At 34.6% G+C, this 26,024-nt stretch overlaps 1 protein-coding gene across 1 annotated transcript in view; it reads right to left on the bottom strand.

The window, feature by feature from the left end:
- The window catches only part of LOC135218135 (uncharacterized), a 44,101-nt gene that overhangs the window by 8,055 nt on the left and 10,022 nt on the right, over positions 1-26,024 (bottom strand). Inside the window, exons 2-3 of the mRNA XM_064254282.1 lie at positions 6,217-6,432; positions 1,994-2,139 (exon numbers count right to left, since the gene is read on the bottom strand). Of these exons, the coding sequence (XP_064110352.1) occupies positions 1,994-2,139; positions 6,217-6,398 (328 nt within the window). The 5' untranslated portion in view covers positions 6,399-6,432. The remainder of the gene's footprint in view (positions 1-1,993; positions 2,140-6,216; positions 6,433-26,024) is intronic.

Here is a 26,024-nt window from a genome sequence, read left to right as displayed (position 1 = left end):
TATGATATAATAATTATATGTATATTGTATTTTATATAAAATATATTCTATTATATATAATATATTGTAGATTATATATATGTATTATATAATTATTAGTATGGAGATTGGTATAATATATATATGTATATGTTATATTATATTTTGAATATATTGTTTTATATATATTATAATATATATAATTATATAGAATATAGGAGATTGATAGATTATTTATAGAAAATAATAATATATGTATGTATAACTATATAATACATTGTATAGATATGGATAGATATATAGGTATATAATATAATGAATATATATATATAATATATATCGTAATGGTATTTATATATTATGGAATTAATATTATATATATATATATATACGATATATAATGTAGATATATATATGGAGAAGGGATATAAGTATGACAAAAAATATATAAATCTATTAATTATAGATATATAGATATAATATTATAGATATATGTATGATAAGATAATAAGTCATAAAATATATATATATATATTATACTTATCGATAGATATATTAATTTACCTTATACATATTTTTAATGTACTATTAGGACATTATATATAGTGATAGCGAGATTATATTATATTATGAATATATATGTGAGAGGCAAGCATGTTTTTTGTATATATATATATATAATATATATATTATATATATATATATATATATATATAGTATATTATATATATATATATAATGTATATATATATATATGTATATATATATATGTATATATATATATATATAAGTATGATATATATATACTATATATATATTATATATTCATACTTATATATATATACATTATATATATATTAATATATATATATATATATATATATATTAATATATATATATATATAATTTCTATATATTATATATATATAATATTTATATATACAACAAAAATATTGCTGCCTCTACATATACAAAAAAAAATTTGGTTTATCTAGGGCATCAATACGATTGAACTATTCCTTAGCCATCCAGTGACTTTTTTTTTCTTTTTCAATCTAAAATCTGCCAGAGGCTGAAAACTAAAGAAAACATCGTTCCTGTAATGCTCAGTATGATTTAACCCTTCCCATAAAACGGAAAGCAAATTGTTCTTGCTGAACGGAAGTTCGTCGCGATGGCCGTTCATTTGAATCATAGGCAAGTTTTGAAAAAGCGCAATGAAGGGGTTAACGATTACCCAAACTCCAGGTAACGGCTAGTGTGCCGTCAGTGCACCTTTTGCAGTGCCCTGTAGGCATTACTTGAGGGTGTTTGCAGCGCCTCTTCGGCCCCTTAGCTGCAACGTCTTTCATTCTTATTGCTATACCTCCTTTCATAGTCTTTTTCTTCCATCTGACCTTCCAGCCCTCTCCTGACAATAATTGTTTTGACAGTGCCTCTGCGAGGTTTTCCTCCTGTCACCTTTCAGTTCAGTTCATCGTTGGAAGAGTGGGTTGCGTACTCGCCTACCGATTCGGTTGTCGCGAGTTCGATTCGCCGCTCTGCCAACGTGGAATCAGAAGAATTTACTTCCGGAGATTATAAATTCATTTCTCGATATGATGTGGTTCGGATCCCGCAAAAAGCTGAAGGTCGCGTCGCTCGATAACTGATTGGTTCCTAGCCTCGTAGAAATATCTAATCGTTCGGGCCAGCCCTAGGAGAGCTGTTAATTAGGTGGTTAAACTTAGATTAACTTAACTTACCTTTCAGATCTTACTATCAATTTCCCTTTCTGCACTGAATGACGTCATAGGAACCAGTGCTTGGCCTTTGGCCTAAATTCCATATTCTATTCTGTTGTCATTAACAAATCAGAAACTGCCTTCTCAATATCATTAAAATCGTGCTCCGTTCATATGGGAATTGAGAAGGGTAAGGGAAGGGGGCCAAAGCAAACGTCAGCATAAACAACAGGAACTGGAAAGAAAGTCGAAAATTCGGCAAATAAGACGAAAATGAAAACATAACTTACCACCGTCGGGAGGAACCTTATGGAAACAGACGACGTCGCCTGACTGACAGTTTTCAGTGCAGTGAGGCTTCAGGCGCATTTTAGTCTCATATAAGACGCAGTTCTCGACCGCATAATTGAAGCAAAAGATTCGACATGTTCCTACCCTGTAACGAAAAACGGGTTACTTAGAATAGTCGAGAATAATAAGAAAAAACAAAGAATAAGGAGCAGTTTGTATAAAGTTTATGACATTCTTTTTAACACTGAGCGCGACGATTTGCTTGTTATTTATTAAACTGCTGTACTTAAATCCAATTAACATATCTATGAAAAATGTTCGACCAACTTAAGATTTCCCTGTGAAATTTTGGGTCTCCGGCCGCTGGCTGGAAGTAAAGTCACAGAAAAAAGGCACAATTTTGTCTAAGAAAAAAAAACAATTTTGTCTAAAAAAAAATCTCAATTTTGGCTAGGAAAAAAGTCATAATTGGTTAAGCTGTAGGGCTAAAATGGCTGTAAAAAAAAAGCTAAAGGCAAAAAGATCAAAAAACACAAATTTTGGCTAGGAAAAAGTTCGCAAATTTGGCCTAGGAAAAAACAAGGGATGGGAAAAATAAATAAAATCACAGGAAAAAATTCACAATATTTCTCGGGTATCATTATCTGTATGATATTTAGTCTTTTGTTTATTTTTTTTTATGGTAATCTCCAATGGACTTGTACTAAAAACGGCACAAAGGTGGATACCTGGATACATTTCTAGTTAAAATTTACCTTTTTGGTTTACTATCTAAGAAAGATTAACGCGACTTTTTTTCTCTGACTTTTTTGCCTGTATCTTTTTTTTCATCTGTGACATTTTTACCTGGATTCGTCCGGTCAGTTCGTCCCTGTCGAATCGTAATCATTCTTTTCGTTCTGATTCGTCAAATCAATTCATCGTCAGTCAATTCGTCGAGATGATAGGAAAATGGAAAAACGAATATCTTTATCTAAAATTATTTGTACTAAAAAACGTTCAAATTAAGAAACAAGAGAAGTTATAGACACTAAAAATGAAAAAGGAAGTTTGTGAGCAACTGTTTTTAGGCTCTTTTCACACGAGGCGGAAACCGCCCAGATGCAAGAAGCGGTGACCGTACACATTATGGCGGTCATCCTCGCGGTTCATTCAGTATATTAATATGGAAGTGAGAAGTGACATGCCTATGATGTGTTCAAAAGTCGCACGCACATACACACGCGCACACACACACCACACACACACTATATATATTTATATATATTATATATATATATATATATATATATATATATATATATATATAAGAGGAGAGAGAGAGAGAGAGAGAGAGAGAGAGAGAGAGAGAGAGAGAGAGACTGATGTACATAAAAATTATTTGTTATCAGGCTAAAAAAAAAATTCATTGTTTATTTAATCAAAATGTCATCTTCAGTTTTCGCAAAGCTCCTAAGTTAATGACGTAAGCCATAAAGATCTAAATTTACGACGAACTATAAAGGCAAAGGCAAAGTAACAAGTTCACGGAGGATAAATAAGCGTAGTCTAATCGTTTAAGTTTAGTAATCTCTATTACCGAATTCTGCGGACCAAATATTCCACGTTTCACTATCCATCCCTGCCTCTACGGTACATATCTATATAGTATATCTATCTATCTGTCTGTATTTTTCCTTGTATGGAGTCTCTGTAGGGGGTAGTGCGTTTAGTGCACCTCATAGGTTGCACTGTAGGCTTTACTAAATGTTCTTCGCAGCGTCCCTTCGACCCCTCGCTGGAAATCTTTTCATCTTGCTATCCACCCTCTCATTTCATAGCGCAACTGCTTTAAGTTTTCTTTCCCGTTACACCCTTCAAACCTACTTACTCACAGTTTCCTTTCCAGCGCTGAATGACCTCATAGGTCCCATAGCATGGCCTTCGGCCTAAACTCTACATTCCATTCCTTGTAGGTAGTGATTCCTGAGGGTATTAACTTTCCAGTTCTGAGAGATGTCAGACATATACATAGAAGAGTGAGTGTTTATTGTTGCCGTTGTTTTATTACGACAATAGGTAAGGTATATAGAAGGTGAAGTACGAGAGGAAGGGGTGACAATACACTTGCAATGGTAGTTAAGAAGAGAATGATTATTAAAGAAGTGAGTATGTAAGCAAGGGGAAAGAAATAGGTGATGGAAAAAAGTCAGTTAAGGTTTTATCATATAATATATAGTATATATTATCTATATATTATATATATATATATAGTAGATATATATATATAGATTATATATACACCAGCTAAAACCAAACCAGCGCTGCCTGGGAAAAATCTGCATGACTACTAATAAATCTCTCTCTCTCTCTCTCTCTCTCTCTCTCTCTCTCTCTCTCTCTCTCTCTCCCTTTTAAGATAGTTGCTTCAGTTACATTGCTCAGCATTTTTCACATTTTATATTTCACCACTTCTCACGCACCCGCCACCCCTCACCCATTCTTACTGGGGCTGAATTTGGACTTGAAAAGCATCGGGAGTGTCTCGATTAAACCTCAAAAACTAAGGATTAGAAATTAATATCTGTCGTTTTTAGCAATTTTTACAGGAGCCAAGAGTATCGTCTGCTAGATAATTGGTAGATGAATACAAACAAGATGGCGCGACATGATGGCGGCCGAATAGAAGATAATATTTTGGTAAAACTTGACAAAGCTAGCGTGTATGTTTTGGCCCGATTTTCGAAAACATGCAGTAAAAAAAGGCATAATTTTTGTAAAATGGTAAGGGGGGGACCTATTGGGAAGCCGGGGTTTTTGGCTGGGGGGGAAACAAAGACGACGACAATTACCACTAGGAAATTCACAAAGCGGCTGTGTGGCTGACCCCCTACTCTACATTTGTTCGGACATGAGTTGCGCGGCCTGGCTAACTAAACTGTCCCCCTACTCTACATTCGTAGTTCGAACATATAGGCTGTTAGCCTAAGTGGACGTTCAGGCATAATATGAGCGGCCTAGCTAACTAAATTGACCCCTAACCAAACGAACCAGCCTAACCTGACTTAGGGCACGTGGCCTAACCTGGCCTGGAACCCCCAGTATGGCAACAATGATTGTGACCTAACCAAACGAAGCAACCTAAACTGACTTAGGACGCGTACCCTAACCTGGCCGGGGGGCTTAGCCCCCCTGGACCCCCCAGTATGGTAAGAAAGGTTGTGATCCAACCAAACAACCCACACTAACCTGACTTCGGGCACAAAACTGCCTTTCTCTTTCATGAAGCTCATTGTTCCCTCTTTGCAGTGTTCACATGGACCACTAAAATCGCCTAAAAGCCCACTTTTAAAAAGGAACGAACGTAACACATCAATATAGTCACAGAACTTGATCAAGTCCAAAAACGTAACCAGGTTAGCAGTGGCTAAAGCAACGTCCGATGGATGAGGAGTAGACGACGACGCCATGTTGACTATTTTGAATGGTAGCGCCTCTCAGGTCGTGGTAGGTCTTCCAGGTCGAAGGAACTACTTACCTGTGCGGATGGATTTGGTTGTTGTGCGGCCGGGTCGGGTCACGGAACTACATACCTTAGTGGAGGGATTATGGGCCGGGCAAAAGGTGTCGCTTGGCCTGGCCAACTAAACTGTAAACTACCCTTCTTGCATTTCACCCCTTTCCCACCCCTATTGTACCAGTGATATATTATTGCCACACTATTCTCTCCCAGATGGTAAGTCATGTGTATACCAAGTTTGGTTAAAATTGCTCGATGCATTTTAAATTGTATGTGGCACATACACACATACACATACATACATCCATATATATATATATATATATATATATATATATATATATATATATATATATATATGTAAATGACGTATATGCCACAGACCTATCAATGTCAAGTCTATTCTAAAAGTTGGCAGCTTTGGTTTGGGAGACAACGAAACCTTTGATATTTTAAAGCAATTGTTTTATGAATTTTTTTTTCTATAGCATTTTTTTAATTTATCCAGTTTCTCTAGAATAAACACCACCTAAACGATATCTGTTATTTCTTTTTAGTTTTGTCCGCTAGTCTTATTTCTGATAATTTCTTTTAAATTTTCCGTGACCTTATTTTCATATATTTATGGGAGTTTCTGCATCTCAATAGAATCACCAGTCTAGACCAATATCAAGTAACAATTGTTTCCCGTCAGATTTAATTATTTAAAATTGACCATCATACCCCAAGGCCGCCATTGAGCAGATCAGAGAATCCTGAACATTCCTGGTCCCGACGGAGCCTCCGGATGGAAAATCCTCAGGATGCAGTTTTGTCCATCTTTTGCGTATGGTACCGCTGGTCCCCTCAGCCCCTTGATGCAGGAGTGCCAACGTCCACAGCACCAGGTTTGCCAACAGCCTCATTCTTCTGGAGTCCAACTCGGTATGTGGCGAGAAACTAAATGTGAAGGGAGAGAGTAAAAAAAAATGTAGAACTTAGCTTTATTCATTTTGCACGTTTTACTGTTTTTGTTCAACACTTCACTGAAGCTGAACCGATGTATAGTACACAAATGCATGAATTGATAAATGAATGATTAACAGGGAAGGATAGAGAAAAGGGTCTAACAACGGCATGGAGTATATCGTGGTATGGAGCCAGAGACTAAATGTGAAGAGACAGACAGACAGAGAGAGAGAGAGAGAGAGAGAGAGAGAGAGAACTTGGGTTTCGGATGCATTACTTTGGTTCATATATTATCTGTTCTTGAAAAACTCCTAGTCGGATGCATTACAAGCACACGAACAATTAGACAAATGTGTAAATATAGAGGACAAAGAATTGGGTCTAACTACGAAGAAAAACTTAACGAGCTAACGACTTATAAAGAAAGAAGAGAATTAAAGATAGGAGAGAACGGACTATAAAAGCATCGAAAAAGTAGAGAATAAACTGGTGGTTTAAAGAGAAATTAATGATTTTACAATCGCCATACGTTAAACTTTACGATAGTTAAAAAAGGTTGTCACAAAATATTGATCCAGACGCAAAAAATTATCAAGTGCCAAAAATTCAAGTTTATCTATTTAATCTTTCTGTGCTAGAAAACGATTTTTTATATACTATCATCATAAGATAACCTAATCCGCATGTAATTTGCACACACACACACCGACACACACACACCCCCCCCCACCACACACACAAACACACACACACACATATAGATATATATATATATATAATATATGTATATATGTATTATATACATATATATATATATATATTATATATATATATATATTATATATATATATATATATATACAAAACCTTTCGTTGCATACCAGGTGAACATGATCAAATCATTATGCTTTCATCAATTGCTTCATAACGGGAAATCATGAAAATTAAAATTTGTGGAACTTCATAGTAACCACCCAACCCCCCCCCCCCCCCCCCCCCCCCCCCCCCCCCCCCCCCCCCCCCACAAAAAACCCCCCCCCCCCCAGTTTCCCCCCCCCCCCCCCCCCCCCCCCCCCCCCCCCCCCCCCCCCCCCCCCCCAAGCCCCCCCCCCCCCCCCCCCCCCCCCCCCCCCCCCCCCCCCCCCCCCCCCCCCCCCCCCCCCCCCCCCAACCCCCCCCAAAAACTACCCCCCCCCCCCCCCCCCCCCCCCCCCCCCCCCCCACCCCCCCCCCCCCCCCACCCCCCCCCCCCCCCCCCCCCCACCCGTTCCCCCCCCCAACCCCCAGGCCCCCCCCCCCCCCCCCCCCCCCCCCCCCCCCAAAATACCCCCCCCCCCCCCCCCCCGCCCCACCCCCACCCCCGCCATCTACCAAACAAACAAAGTGCGGAGGTCGTTATCTAGGACAAATTTTTCTTGGGGGTCATAATCTTTATGATATTTAAAGTGTTTTGTGTATGTTTTTTACGGTAATAAACACGCCGCAAAGGTGGTTATACACCGGGTTGACCTTGGGGGTCAATGCCTAGAAAACATCAATGTTTCTTTCTAGCGTGCGTAGACTAGGTACTTTCAGTTTTCGGCAATTTTTCGTCGTAAAGGACGAAAGTCCTTAAAATATCCCTTCATTTTTCAGGTAGGTCTTCCTTTGAAGTCTATTCAAATATGATCTACAATAAATCCTCAACTTATTTCCTTTCAAGTAGGTATGTTCCTTTTTAGTCTATTCAAAGATGATCTACCGTAGATCATAAACTTATTTTCTTTCAAGTAGGTATGTTCCTTTTTCGTCTATTCAAAGATGATCTACAATAAATCCATAACTTCTTTTCAACTTTGTATTGCCATGGTTTGACTCGCCAATAGTTTTGTCATATTCTGTACTGAGCATATATTTTGACCCTATGAATACTCCTTGTAGCTGTAAAGATCGCATTCAGCTTTGAGAAGTTATGGAAAAGCAGATTCTGTTGAGAAATCATTGTTGGAAATTAGAATGAATGTTATAGATTTCCCATTTCCAAGCTTAAAATTGCTGCCTTCAGTCCAAGGATCTGGAGCAGACAGTACAAGAACCCTTTCATTAGTCTACTTCTAGATTCGTGAATTGTCGGCTTCTAAAACATTCGATCGCTGAAGAATGGCACCTCCGTGTTGAAGGGGCTCATATTTTAAAAACAAATTAATTTCACTATAAGTCAGCAGAACTTTCAGTTGAAGTTTTTCAACTTTTAGTTTTCAGTAAAAGAAAACTATTGAGATGGCTATTTGTCTGTCCGTCCGCCCTCATATCTTACAAACTACTAAGGCTAGAGGGCTGCAAATTGGTATGTTTATCATCCACCCTCCAGTCAGCCCTCCAGCATTAGTAGTTTTTATTTTATCGAAGGTTAAAGTTAGCCAAGAACGTGCTTCTGGCACCGTCGAGTCCAATTCCGAAGGCGTCGTCGATGCGCCTTCACTTGACAGCATCTGGGGAGCAATTGAGCGCTCCCTTGGAGTCCCGGTCGTAGCTGAGAGTTTCACACTGCAGCACATCGAGAGTTTCATACATTATACGCTGTACAGAAAAATCGATTGCGTCAAAGAAAATTCGGCCCATATTTACTTTTTTTTTTTAGATTTATTTTTTTCGTTGCTCTAAGCGCCAAATGAATGATGACTAGATGTCCAAATAATTCCTTCTAAAAATTTATGCAATAACAAGGATTCATATATTTCAAATACCATGCGTTTACAAGCAATGATAGGATTATCTCATACACATTCATTTGCGTCAGTTTATCTAACTTTTAAAATCTAACTAGGCTAATAAGCGCATCAAAATAAAATATATATATTTATATATATATATATATATATATATATAGTATAATTATATATATATAAAAATATATATATATATATATATATATATATATATACCATATATATTATAATAGATAATAAATATATATGTAATGGGGGAGATTCCCGCATTATTTAATCAGGTAAGCGGTGCAGCACGAACGGAAGGCAAACCAACACACAGTATTACACACAGCCTCTCTCCTCTTCTCATAAGCAATCTCTCTCTCTATCACGACACCTCTTTCTCTCCATTCTAACAGGTAACGAAAATGAGAGAGTCGCATCATAACATTAACATTTGTTAACACATTGAATAAATAAATAATAATCAATCAAGTAATCAAGTCTTACAGACTAACTCCAAAAAACCCCGAACAGTAAAAATGTCTAAGAGTATGGTAGTCATCATTAGTCACCAAAAGTCTACACACATCTGGGGAACTCTCTGTCCCCCTCCATTCCAGTTCTGCCAGAAACCGTCTGTTTCAAAGACACAGAACAACATCCACCCGGTAAGTACACACACAAGATTAACAATCAGAGGTTAAATATTGGATATTCTTAAAAATGTCAAACAGACAAACAAGCCGCTCTTTGGCTAAAGTAATCTTAACACTCACCCAAGCAACCGACCACTATAAACACAGTTAATAAAAAAACTCCCGGCGAGCGCCACGGCATCTTGCCTTTCTCTTGAAGACGCCTCTATCAAAATCCCCCCATAGACTTGCGTATGAAACTATTAAAGGGAAGAGGCGCACGCGCATACGAACACACAGTTTGTTAGCGCCTCACAATTCTAGCTGCATCCAGTTTCACAAAGGCACTTTGAGAAGAGTTCATGAACTGTCGTGCATTGACTTGTCTAACTAAGCATTTTTTATCTCACGCCACCTTATAGAAACTCATTGTCAGCTTTCTCGGGTCTTCGCTTCTCACTGTTCTCCACATTCCATAGGTCACAGAGAACACATGGACAATATATTATTAATCAAAAACCTTAGGCGTTTCATATATATATGTATATATATATATATATATATATATATATATATATATATATATATATATGTATATACATGCATATAGATATACACACATATATTTTATATATATATATATATATATATATACATATATATATATATATATATATATATATATATACATCTATATATAAATATAATATATATATATATATATCATATATATATATATTATATATGTATATATAATATACATATATATATATATATTGTCAGGTTGTTTGACTTGAAAACAACCTTATTTCAATTTCTTAACTGCCCTCTCTTGTTTTGGTTGGGAGACTAGTTTACTTTTGTCACATTGTGAGTGACGAGAGTTAGTCAGGTTTTGGAAAGCAGAAGAGCAGGATCTCGACAATGTTCTGTCGAGAACAGCAGCAGCAGCAGCAGTTTTGGAGTATCGCCTTGTGGATGGCGATGACAGCAACGACAGACTTGGATTTGTGGCAGCAGGTGTTGACCGTTGAGGATGACATCAATACAGTTCCTGAGGACGAGGTGGTGGCTAACCCATATAGCCCCCTGTTCAGAAGAAGTATTCTTCTGTGGCAGCTTCAAAGCTGTCGCATCGAACATTTTGGATTGTGGTTCTTACAGTTTTCAGTGTATGCTTACTAGTATTGGTTGGTAATGAGCAAGTGTATGGCTCTTGTATGTTTACCAGTATCGGTTGGTAATGAAAAGAATGTGGCTCTTTTCTTTTATGCACTGTATGTTTCTTTCATTATTGTATTGTATTATTCTGCTGTCGACTTTAAGTGTGGTGTTTATATTTTATTATTGCATAAGTATTGCTGCTGGTTTTATTATAACTGTGATAGTATTGCTGCTGATTTAGATATTCTTATTTTGTCATTTGATGCTTTGGAACTCGAAGGCATTTGAATGTTTTAACACTAGAGTTTATTTTATATTCTGTATGGTTGTGATAACTGTAATTTATTTTTTTGACGTCTGCTTTCTAAAACCTGTACTCATTGTACATATGTAATATAATTTTTGTATAATAAACTAGGCTAAGGTACTTTAGTATTTTCTTTTACACCCACCCGCCCCATTGGTTGTTACAGTCCATCAGTCCATTCCACTCCCGTTTCTCTTAGTATTTTACGAACCTGACTGTCGTGGAGAAAAGTGGTCATGACTATATATATATATATATATATATATATATATATATATATATATATATATATATATATATATATATATTATATATATATATATTTATATATATATATATATATATATATATAATATGTGTGTAATAATTAATGATAACGTTATCACGATTAAAAAAATACTCATAGTAGCATGAGTCCTGAAATGGAGAAACAAATCCGCAGTGATGTATTTGTATCATATTTGAAGATAAATCTATACAGATAGCTTTCGGGAGTCTGTTGGAAAAGGGGACTCGAACAGATTCAAGGAGGCTCTCTGTACAGATTTATCACCAAATATATGAGTATATATACATAACTGTGGATTTGTTTCTGTAATGTCATGAATTGTCTTGTTGTAGATTACGTTTCCTAATTCATTATTTTGTCCTGGATTTTGATGGAAGTAAATTGTACTCTCGTATTGTAGGATATTATTTACTGTGTTTATGCCTACTCGATAAACTGCTTTCTTGACATGCAGCAGCAATTACTTGTTCTGTGTATGACCCTTTCGAGCAAAGATTTTTTTCTCTTGGCCTTTTTACACACTGATTAACCTACTCTACGCTATGTTAAATCTGTTAAAGTTTCATCAATGTCTTGCTCGCCAAATTTCATCAGTGGCGCCTTCCTAGCGTTTTTTCAAAATTATTCTGCTCGAATATAGGTCTTGTGCTAGTTGGAAATTATTTGTTTAGCTAGTGACCCACTTAGCAATTACTTTTTAAAGATTTTCTCTCGAAGAACTGTTTTTTTTTTTTTTTTTTTATCTCATGATATTATAGAAAATAACTTTGAGCCGGGTAAAAGAAAAAAAATGGATTTGTCTAACCTTAGAAGCTCAAGGCTGCAGACTTCCCAGAGGTTAACCGGATCGGTTCGTTCTCATAAAAGCGTAGAAATAAATTGCTTGATTGTTTCTTGTTATTCGATGACGTTAGAACAATAAACTCATTGATCGATAACCAAGTCATATCTATGAAATCAATTTTATGAGATTTCTCAAGAAGTGTGTCCATGTTCGAGGACCAGTTGACAAGTTACTTAAACTAATTCAACTCCAGAATAAGGTCTAAATCTAGATCTGATAATGAGTTGTCGTCAAATGGTTAATGACACTCGTGGGTCATAGTCAAAGTTGTTAGAATTGGGGGCTGACCAATTCATATCAGGTTAGAGGTCACTGTTGACCAAGACAAGGTTAACAAGAGAAAAGAGGTTAATGATTGATGATTGTGATAAGGCATCGATACCCATTGTTCTATGGAATAGAGTAGAATATAGATTTTAAGCAAAAGGCCTAGCACTGAGACCCTTGAGGTCATTCAGCGCTGAAAGGGAAATTGAGAGTAGAAGTTCAAAGGTGTAACAGAAAGAAAACCTCGCAGTTGTACTATGAATCAATTGTCATGAGAGGATGGAAATTAAGATAGAAGAAAGAGAATAAGAACGGAGGCACAGTAAAATGAATGAAAGGGGTTGCAGCTGGGGGCCGAAGGGACGCTGCAATAAACCTTAAGTAGCGCCTACAATTCCCCGCGTAAGGTGCACTGAAGGCAATACCCCGCCCCCCGGGGAGCTGAAGGAGAAATAGTTGGCAGCAGTAAAGGCTGGGTCTAGGGTCGCTTAATATGCATTCAGTCCAATATTAGGAAAAACATTCAAGAAAGGAATTCTGTCGTGACAAATGAAGGGATTCACTCACGAACAAAATATGAGCGAGTCATGTCTCTAAGTTCTGTGCACCGACATGAGTCCAAAGGGTAACTTTGCTGAACATCAATATAATCTTAGATCACGGAAGAAGGGCTGCCCTCCTACTCAAGTGGCTAGCCATTACTTTAAATATATATTTCTGGTTTTATATTCTTTCTGTCTGTCTGTAGGAGACCATAGTCTACCTTGTTACTTTAACGTCTCTGTTATCTCTCTGTTTATTATTACGCCTATTTACTGTTTGTTAGTGAACGATTCCATCATTCAGCTTTATACCCAACATTATTATTTTTTCATTCAAGTCTAGATATTAAAATCATGCATGAAACACGATTTTTAGATAGTCGTATTGATTCATAACACAAGTAATGATAGTAATGATGAAATGTTCCTCTTAATAACTTCCGTGTTTATTGACAGTTAATAAGGCTCTTTAAGTTACAATTGTTTCTTGTAACTGCAAAGAAGTGAGAGACCGAACTATTTATTGTGTCGTGTACGGATAAGATGGGATGATTTTTTTTTTATGTTACAGGGAGACGTGGTCCAGGAAATATACACATACAAATACACACAGACACACACACAGACACAGACACACACACACACACACACACACACACACACACACACACATATATATATATATATATATAGTATGTATATATATATATATATATATATATATATACCTATATATTATATATATATATGGTAAACCCTAAGCGTAACCTCCCTGGGCTACGTCTAAAATGTAGCGTGGCCACTCTGGAAGACAATGTTCATACCAATCACCCATACAAAAGACGTATTTGTAAATTAGCAGAGACTACTGGTTTAAAACAGAGTTACGAAAACAGACTATTCTGGAAATCAAGCAAGGCACAATCTATGAAGGAAACAGGGTTAATCATACCAAAGAATGAATCGGAGATGAGCGAATCACGGGCTAAAGGTCTGCCAGTGATGAAGGCATAGGCTCTCTAAGTGCTTACTAGGTTTTTTATGTTTACAAAATCTCGGGAAACTCGTCTAAGGCTCAGTGGCTTTCATAACAGACGTCTACTAAATAGAATGTCCGTATGGAGTGAAATAAATAAAGAATGGTAGCAAAATGGGACAAAAACTGTAGTTGCCAGAAAAATGCAGTTATTGGCAGCAGTGAGATGAAGTTCATAGAAAAAGTCAAGATTAAAAAATATTACAACAATGGAAAGGGAGAAGAGGACAGAAAAGTAAAAAAAAAGGTTGAGTCAAGTGCACGTCATGTAATTAGTAATCATGTTGCTCCAGATGATACCGTCCAGCGTTGTTTCTGGGTTTGTATTGGGGATGAAGTTTCTAGACCAATGCTTTTCTCCATTTCTGAATATGACCCACGATTGTCAACTGTCACCATGTGCCAGATTTTTCATCTTGAGTTCCCAGATTCCCAGAGGGACGATGAGGTTTCTGTATGTGACCCGCTATTGTCAAATGTCACCATGGGCTAGATTCTTCAATTTGGGTCAATAGAGGGACGATTAGGTTTTTGAGCCCTTGTTTTTCTCCTGCTTTGGATGTATCCAACTATTGTCAACTGCCACCATGTGCCAGACTTTTCAATTTGGTTCCATAGAGGGACTATGAGTTTTCTAGACCAGTGCTTCCCTCCTGCTCTGTATGTGACCTACTATTGTCAACTGTTACTATGGGCCAGACTTTTTTAACTTGGGTTCCCAGAGGGACGATGAGGTTTCTAGACCAATGTTTTCCTCCAGCTCTGTATGTGACCCACGATCGTCAACTGTCACCATGGCCCAGATTTTTTAACCTGGGTCCATAGAGGGACGATTAGGTTTCTAGACCAATGCTTTTCTCCTGTCACCATGTGTCAGATTTTTCAACATGGGTTCATAGAAAGGACAATGGGCCTTTACAGAATGTTCCAGATTCCTCAGTCTTCACCAAAGTCTAGGGAATATTTCGTGACTGCAACCCTATTATGTTTAATTTGGTCCGAGAAATTTGAAAGAGTGCGTGAGTCAAGAAGCATACTTCGTTGATCTCTGTCCAAGAGAAATCAAATAAAAAACTGCAATAGTAATGTTAATTACACAGTAGTCATTAACAGCTATACTGGTAGCGTAACACAATGCCTGATTAATCCAAGAAGCATGGAAGAAAAATGATGAAAATGATGAAAATGATACCAACGAAAATTTGTAAGGGAATAAATCACCTGTTCGGAAATACGGCTAGAATACGATAGTGATGTTAATGACAGTGGTCATTAACACAATGCGTGGCTTCTTTAAATATGTATCTGAGGAGTAAATTATCAAGGAAATTTTTCATAGCTATAAATTGCCAGCCGGGACTACGACTAGAAGATAATAGCGGTGTTGATTGCAGAGTACTCATGAACAGGTATACTGGTAATGAATGTAATAACACCTTCGAGGAACATACATGGGGAAAATGGTATCTGCGGAGACTTTCTCTTAGCCACTAGTTGGCTGTTGGGAATACGTCTAAATGCTAATGCTGTAAAAGATAGACGAAGCCTTTTTTGTTTTAACGTAAACGTCACGCAGGCCGTAATGCTGGTGGATTTTTTTTTCCTATTCTTGCCGCTGGAAATGATGTTCATTAGTAATTTATATACACTGGCAAATGGGGCTCTTGAGCTACTGCCCTAATTTACTCAATCTGATTTTCTGAATCACGGGAGAGCGAAGTACGAGAAAAGTCCAGTGTTAGAAAAATAAGAGTCGATTATGAATGTTCATTGTAAGCGTATTAAAAGTAAGATAACCTGTTCAAATATAGATAACCAACACACAGAAAATTGACTTGATTTTCAGCGTAAATGAGGAAGACTGTGGTACCCCTTCGGAAGAACTGGCTAAAATCAGTGAACCACATACTAATGTACGAAGAGGCTACCTAAACCATTCTTCATCAAAAAGATGACGAGCGGCTCTATCAGATTGTTAGACATCATGTTCTGCTGCTGCCAATAAGTCTTTACCCTTCGCTCAGTTTTTCATGAGTTCGCCTCCTTTATGTTATTTTAGTCTAGATCAGCTGTCAATACGTAGTTCTTATGATTGTGCAAATATTGGATTTTGCTTGCTGTATGCATCAGCTCGATCGTTGATTGCAAGCATTATGTTCGTAGGGAGCGTTACGGATATGACTCAGTTATTGGTGAAGAAATCCAAGATGATGTAAGTAAAAAATTATATATATATATATATATATATATATAATATATATATATATATATATATATATATATATATGAAAACGTTACATCATCGTGGACTTCACCAATAACTAAATCATATACGTAATACTCCCTACGAACATAATGCATGTAAACATACTCAAGTCTTTACATGCAGTTTGTCAACGAACGAGCTGATGCAGTGGAAACATAATGCAATAAATGCATTTCAATGAGAACTACGTATTGACAGATGGTCTAGACTAAAAATATAAAACCATGAAAATCCGAGAGAAGGGGGAAAGATCGGCTAATTGACTTATTGGCAGAAGCCGAACATGACGTCTAATTTTCTGATAGATCCATTCGTCATCTTTTTGAAGACGAACGGTTCATTTCTTTTACTAGGTAAAACTTACATTAGCCATTTCTTCCAAAGGTACTGTCCTACTCATTTACGCTGAATATCAAATAAGTCTTCTCTAAGTTGGTTATTTATAATTAAAAGCGAAGATTATCTTACTTTTAATATATATATATATATATATATATATATATATATATATATATATATATATTTATATATATATATATATATACATATATGGTAATTCAAATATTTTTCAAAAGATAATATTTTATGGTAATACAACAGCTGTTTAAAGAATGTGTTTATACATTACAAAAAATGCTTTAGAAAAAATGATTTGGTAGCAAAAAAATTTATTAATGAATGGTTTGCTAACATAGATTTCTATTGTAATGTAAAAAATTAAGGCTGGTCTTTCATCAGGGCTGTATAATGATAAGGGCAAATTACAAACTGAGAAGAATGATTGGTCACGTTAAGAATGAAGGATAATGTTCCTGACAATAATGAGTTCACCTGTCCCAGATTCATCGCAGTGACAAAAAAAAAAAAGGAGGCCATTTGTCTTCGACGAGCAATGAATTCTTTACCTTTCGTCCATTTGAATGGTCAGTCAGGGACTTATTCTGACTTCGTAACCTTAACTTTTATTTTCTCTTTAGCAATTGTCTAACTATATCTTATGGTAATGGTTTTTTTAATAGATAATAATAATAATAACAATAATAATAATAATAATAATAATAATAATAATAATAATAATAATTTCATAATCACATGAGTCACTAAATGGTGAAGAAATCCAGTGATAATATATATATATAATATATATATATATATATATATATATATAATAGTATATATATATAGAATATATATATATAATTATATATATATATGTGTGTAGATATATATATATATATATATATATAGATATATATATATATAAAACAAGAGCTTTCGAAAAGTTGCTCTATTCTCCCTATAGCCCTATAAAGATGAACAAGCATTTCCGAAAACTTCTGTTTATATAAATATATAACGTATATAATATAAATTATATATATATATATATATATATATTATATATATATATATATATATATATATATGTGGTGTGTGTTGTATATATATATATGTAATATATATATATTATATAATATCAATATATATATATATATATAACGCTGTATATATATATATATATATATATAAATTAAATTATTTAATTTTTAAATATTAAATATATATATATATATATATATAATCTAATATATATATATATATATTTCCATTTAATACCACTACATTTCTTCGCCATATTAGTGACTCATGTGATTATGAGATGCTTATCAATTTTGTTATTATTTTTATTATTATTATTATTATTATTATTATTATTATTATTATTATTATTATTATTATTATTATTATTATTATTATTATTCAGGCACTGATAAAGAAGGAATAAGTATGAAAGGTTAATAAGCTCGAATAAGTCCTTGACTAACATTACAAATGGGCAAAGAATTCATCGCTCGCCGAAGATAAATTATCTTTATTTTTCTTCTTTTTTTTTAGTTGTCACTGTGATGACTCTAGGGCAGGCAAACTCATTATTTTTAGGAACATTAACCTTTTTCCTTAACGTGACCAATCATATTCTTCTCACAGTTTGTAAGTCAACCTCTGCAATGCAAGTTTTTATTGTGGTATATTGCCCTAATCATTTTACAGTCCTGACGAATGACCAGCCTAATTTTACATGACGAAAAATTTATGTTAGCAAAACATTTTCTCTAAATACTTTTTGGATCAAAACATTTTCTTTCATAAAAATTTTGCTATCAAATCATTTTCTCTAAAACATTTTTGTACTGCATAAACACATCCTTTAAACAGTCGTTATATTACCAATGCGTTATCTTTTGAAAAATATTTGTATTACCAAAATATTTCCTTATAAAAAGTTTTGCAACACCAAAACATTTACTTTGGAATATTTTGTGTTACCAAAAATTTCCTTTAAAAACATTTTATGCTGCTAAAACATTTCGTTTAAAATATATTTGCACTATCAAAGAGTACTTTGAGAATGTACGATTGATCAATGACTCTAGATATATAATTGTACTTGTAATTACATTCCACTTCCAGATTTCATTTGCTCCACTTAAGTACGTATTATTAGAATTGACCTTAAAGTCAGAAAGTGTTTGTCAATCCTCCTTTATTTGCTGCGACAACGATAATACATTTATCACTTAACTGTTTCGTCCTTCACAAACTGGAACAATTCTTTTTGTGTGGCTGTTAGAAATATGCAGATAATTAATCGTCTAAACAAACTAGATCTCATTTATTCAGCAGTAGCTTGCTTCTCCTATTCATATTATTTATTTCTTTGTCGGTGCCTGTTTCCCTTGAAGTAGCACGCACTACTTAATTCATAATTCACAACTTCAGTTTGTAAGGTCTTCAGTCTGTAATGTTTTCGAACCTACCTTCGTTCCAGAATTTTTATCTCACTGTGCTTTAAATTTCGAAAACAAAAACAATATGGGCAATAGGAGCATGATGTCACAGGAAGTTGGGTGTGGGAGGGGGTTTTTGGTTGGGGGCGGGGGCCGGGGTCGGGGGGCGGGGGGGATGAAGGGGGTGGGGTGCGAGTTTGTAAAGTTAAACTGAACGACGATCCCGTAACGATATTTTGTGATAAATTTTAAAAAAAAAAGTTTGACAGACTCCATTTTCACATTATTTTATTATTTGGGGTCACTGTCTGGGTGACGAAGATTCTTGACGAAAAGTGACTGGGATTTCAAATAATCAATAAAAAAAAAAAAAAGAATTATTCAGTTTGACAAACAGTTATTCGCAATTCTCCTCACGAGAGCTCTTCCAGTCCAAGATTCCAAACATCTAGCAGCGAATGTTTGTTTTCGAATGGGTCTATGCACCTAAATAACCGACGGGAAATAAACACACACACATATATACACACACACATACATACATACATACACATATATAATATATATATTATATATATATATATATATGTATCTATATATATATATATATATATTACCTATATATATATATATATTATATATATATATATATATATATATATATATATACGTATATATATATATATATATATATATATATAGGTGTGTGTGTGTGTGTGGTGTGTGTGTGAAAGTTTATTACAAAATAACCATAATCACAGAATAAACTGGTATTTGTCACATATAATTTATAGCAGCAATTGTCCGTTCAAAAGCCAGATGGTAGAATGAGCTTTAATTAAACAAGAAACACGATGTATCTCTCAAAAGGAGCGTGGGACTCAGATATTATAGATTTAATCTTCCTCCAACCAACGATTGAGAAGATTAAAGAGAAATTGTCAACTAGGGTGAAGTGATTGCTGACATCTGGACGAACCTCTTAGTATAAATATTACTTTATCTGTAACTCCTGTGATTCATTTTCTGCCTGGAGAGAGAGGCAGTTAGTATCTGAAATATAGCATTTACTTTCTACATGTTGGCATTTATATGTCTCCTTTTATTACACGGAATTCTGTTTTAACTGAATATTTTCGCAATCATATTTATATAATGGTATATATATATATATATATATATATATATATATATATATATATATATATATATACATATAATATTATATTTATAGATATATATGTGTGTCTGTATATATAAATATATATATATAATATATATATATATTAATTAATATATATAAATGAAAATATATATAATGTATTACGATTATTATAATCCACTTTAGCACGGTGCATTCATTTATCACACCATATCCACAGGTAAAAAGTAAGAGACAGGGTGTAGATCCTAACCGGTTTCGGCTTTATATATATAATATATATATATATATATATATATATATATATATTATATATATATATATATATATATATGTGTGTGTGTGTGTGTGTGTGTGTGTGTGTGTATGTATGTATTGTATGAATAGTATGTATGTATATATAAAGCCAAGAAACCGGAGAAATCTTTATCCGCCATGTTTAAAAGGAGGCATGGTGCAGGAAAATCTTAATATCAAAATTTAAATTTTCGTCCTCTATGTTCCTTACGTGCTTTGCGGTATCAACGAAGTCCACAAAATCTTGAACCAAGAAATTACAATACATAAAAAAACAAAAAGAAACGATCTCTGCTACCCACCTCATATATTGATTTACGTTATCAAAAGCTCACAAAAATTTTTTATAGTGTTGCTAGTACTGAAAAGAAATGCCTAAAAATGTACTAAGCTTGCCTTACTTGCGTGGATTTGAAACCATAAAATCAACATTTAAATTGTTTAATGTTAATGATGTGTTCTCTTATAACAATACCATTAAAGATATGCTAATTAAGAATAGTCCCCTAACAAATAACAACATCATTTACAAAATTCCTTGTAAGGATTGCCCATCTTTTTACGTTGGACAGTCTAGTTAAAAATTTATATGTACGTTTTAAGCAGCATATGTATTCAGGTAGAACAGCCCAAAACTTCAAATGCACTGTTTATCATCTGAGTGAAAAATCTCATTGTATTAATTAATTGGGGCGAGACCTCTGTAATTGCTAGTCTAATGATTATGTTTCAAGAAATTTTCTGGAATCAGCAATTATACCATACTAAATAAAAACAAACCAAATAAATTTAGTGTGGGATTGTACCATTTTGACCCGTATATTTGTAAAATGTTTATGAAGGACCTTAAAATAAATGAACTACTAATTAATTAGTCCCACATGCTATATAGTTATTATTTCTCTCTACTCTCTCTTCCTCTCTCTCTCTCTTGTTCTCCTCTCTTCTTCTCTCTCTCTCTCTCTCTTCTCTCTCTCTCTCTCTCTCTATTGCTTCGCTCTATTATTTAGATCTTTTTTTCGTCTTTTTTTTATTAATAATTTTTTAGGGGGGGAAACATTTTTGTTAAATTTCATGGTAATAAGTTGTATATTTGCCTCCTAGTTTTTTCAAAATGTATTGTTTTCTGGATGAATCATCTGTTGAAACACGTGTGTGATTCCTCCAAGGTGTGGCTGGCCTTTAAAAATTCGCTATCCTGCCCTCAGGGCGGGTTTCCTCGTTTCTGTAGAGTGAAATCGACCTTATTGGTAATCTTGTAATGTCAGTTTGGATATTAAGCCTACTTTGACTATGTTTTTCCTCTGTGCCATCAGACCGAAAGTGCTTTGCTATCTCGCTTTTCATTTTTCCTTCGTGGCAAAAACCTTTATTTATGCATAGCATCACGTTTTATATACTTCGTGATCAAGTTATTCATATATATATATATATATATATATATAATATATATATATATATATATATATATATATATATATATATATATATATATATATATATATATATATATATATATATATATATGTATATATATATATATATTATATATATATATATATATATATATATATATATACGCATTAAGCTCCAAATGTCCTTGATATCTAATTCACGCACCCTCAGAATTAATATGTTTTCCATATTTGTTAACTGAAAGGGAATATTTAGCTGATGATAATTCGTTGCCTGCCCGGGCATGAACTGGAACCCAGAAATCAAGACGTACAGTGAAGTGCCTTTAACCACACAGCATACCACGAGAGGATATAAGTTAACGCCACTCTCCCCTGCAAATCCCTGTCGACGTTCAAGGATCCCGTTGTTTTGGAGAGAGTGTAGCGCTCAAGGATTCGTTGTTTTGGAGTTTGGTTAAATGTGCTTCACTGTACATTCTAATTATATATATATATATATATATATATGTAAAATATATATATATACATACATATATATATATAATATATATATATATATATATATATATATATATATGATGTACATTTAGAATTTCTCCTAAAATAAGTCTAATGTCTCGTCTCTCTCTCTCTCTCTCTCTCTGTCTCTCTCTCTCTCTCTCTCTCTCTCTCTCTCCTCTCTCTCTCTATATATATATATATATATATATATATATATATATATATATATTTATATACTGTATATATATATATATATATATATATATATATATATATATATATATACGTGCATGCCTGTATATTGAGACACGAGTCATTAGACTTATTTTAGGAGAAATTCTAAATGTATAGCATATATATCTACATAATACATTTAGAATAATTGTGTTGTCTCGTGTCTCAATTTAAAGGCATTCAAATTCATGACGAGCTCCCACCTGATCCTAAGTGTAGAGGTAGTATTTTGAGAAAAAGTGTATTCATCCTCGAGAAAATAACACGTGCATATCATATCAATGACCCTCTCCTGACAATTGTTTCTTAGTGCAACTGCGAGGTTTTCCTCCTGTTACACCTTCCTGGCGGAGGAAAAATCTCAGAGGTTCAACCACGCCATTGTCTTTGAGCATAATCATGAGTAAAAAGAAAACAGATAAAAGGATCCGGAATAGGAAAACGTGTTGAGGGGACTGTTCCTAAATGCTTAATCTCTGTTCTACCTTGATCCCGAGATATCCACGTGTCTACTATCCATTTCAGGAACCCATTTATCGTTTTTTTCAAATACCTTTTTAACTAATTATTTTATCTAAATGGTACTTCAACACAGTGTACAAGACACCTCCCGCTAATTTTTGGTAATATCGTGCAATGTTAATTGGTGTTAGTTAAGGCGTTTACTTTTGTCTTCCTTGGTGTTGCCAAGCATCGCCAACCTATGCATTCGAACGTCCTTTATCTCCATACTGTTCCTTCTTACCTCCCTCCCTCCCTCTCCCTTACCCTCCTCATCCCTCCCTCAACCCACTTTCCTCACATCCCCGTCGCCGCCCCTCCTTTTCCTGTTTATTATATTGAGTAATATTGGATGTAATATACAAGTTGGTTTTTGTAGATTCTGTGTTCATTTAATTATTGCTGTATTTTCTTAAGTTATATATAAATAGAAGAAGGCTAATGAGCGTATGATCTTCAGCCTACTCACGTATCTATTATCACGATCTCTTAAATTTTTTAGCCCTCGTATCGACGTGTTGACTACGAGCATGTAAAATAAGGTAACCAAAATTAAATCACACAGTTTAACCTACTAAACAGTATATAATTAACACTAATTCCCATGACGCTACAACGCGATCGTATGGCTAGTGTGGGCAGAGTACGTACAGAAGCATGCAGTCTGAAATAGTAATAATAATAATAATAATTATTATTATTATTATTATTATTATTATTATTATTATTATTATTATTATTATTATTATTATGATCTGTTAAGCAATTGTAAAAAATGAACGTCCCAATTTTATTTTTTATAAAGATATATTTTGCATAGATAACGACTTCATTACTAAAACGAATGTAGTTATTATTGATTGGATAATGGTGAGACACACACACACACATAGAATATATATATAATATATATATATATATATATATATATATATATACTATATTTATATATATATATATGTATGTATATATATATGTATATATATATGCACACACACATATATATATATATGTATATATATATATATATATATATAATATATATATATATATATATATATATATATATATATATATATATTCCAAGGGGGAGACAGAGACAAAGTAATAGATGGTATGATAGAGAGATATATACATTGATTGATTGGTTGACCAGTATGCGTGTGCTTTTTGCATGTGTGTTATGAAGATTCCTTTACCTAATGAGATTGATCCTTAATCTATTGTCAACACTCCATTTTGTATACGTGGCAGCCGACAGACGACCCCTTATCATTACGGTAATACCTGACGCACCAAGGATACTATTGACCAAGGCCAAGAGAACGAGGTCTCTTCATTTACCCCCAAATCCCCCAAGTAGGCGGAGCTTTGCCTACCTCCTTATTGCTTCAGCAGGCGATTTGCCGTAAAGAAAACGACCTTGAGCAGATACCTGTAAGATACGTCATCGCCTACGTAGTTACCCCAGGTGGGAGACGACTCCAGCCAATTGGGCAGAACTTGTCTCTCTTGGCCTTGCTATTAACAGAAAACTTTTTTGGAAAAATTTACCATCATTATGGTCGTTACGTCAAACCTTGCTATCCTTTTCATTATAAACTCTCAACTATCCGTTGGCACAGAAAATTGATGATAAGGGGTATTTAGAGAGAGAGAGAGAGAGAGAGAGAGAGAGAGATAGAGATAGAGAGCGAATCCAGTAAAATGCGAATCCAGTTTAAGTCGTTAAAAGTATGATTGAGCAAGCATTAATCAAACGAAGTTCATTTGAAAAATAACTCGGTCAAAATATTTGGTGAAAGTCATCTTACTTCATTGATAATTAATAAGCGTTGATAGAAAATACCTTCTCAAATATTATATACAGAGATGTTTTTATCTGACAATATTCACTTGACGCCAGGAATCTCTAAAGTAAAAAAGTTTGACATTGTTAGACTCGCCAGATGGCTCTAAGGATCCCTCCTACGACCCAGTAGGGTTGGTAGTATCGTCAGTGCACCTCATGCGGTGCACTGTAGACATTGCTTACGGTTCTTTGCGTGTCACTCCAGCCACTAGCTGCAACCCCTTTCATTCCATTAACTGTACCTCATTTCATATTCTCTTTCTTCCATCTTACTTTCCACCCTCTTCTAACAATTGATTCATAGTGCAACTGCTTTGAGGTTTTCTCCTGTTACACCTTTTAAGCCCCTTGCTCTCAGTTTTCCTTCCAGCGCTGAATGACCTCATAGTTCCCAGCGCTTGTCCTTCTGTCTAAATTGCATGTATTCTACGGGTTCCTTGATGAGGGAAGGGAGGGCAACGAATGTAAGGGGTAGAGCTGGTAGAGGAAGGAATAAAATGAAAGCGAAAGAGAGGAATAAGAAAAATCAAGTCCTCACATCGCGAGCGATTGTTGTAGAATGAATAATGAATGACTGAAGAAGTGCTAAATCCAGGTTTCTGTCGTATCGCTCTCAGAGTTGAGACTTTACCACACTTTTTTTTTTTTTTTTGTTTTTTTTTTTATTATAAATTTTACTATGTCTCATTTACTACGTGGTTCAAGGCTGAAATCTTGAAAGGCTTCTCTGGATTATATTTTATTCATATTTCTCATTTTGGCGTAGTGGAATTTGGGCGCCTCTTAT

Source organism: Macrobrachium nipponense, chromosome 9 (assembly GCF_015104395.2).
Source record: "Macrobrachium nipponense isolate FS-2020 chromosome 9, ASM1510439v2, whole genome shotgun sequence".
In the NCBI taxonomy this organism is placed as follows: Eukaryota; Metazoa; Arthropoda; class Malacostraca; order Decapoda; family Palaemonidae; genus Macrobrachium; species Macrobrachium nipponense.
The sequence above is the reverse complement of the archived record's forward strand: the minus strand, read 5'-3'. Positions and strand labels throughout refer to the sequence as shown.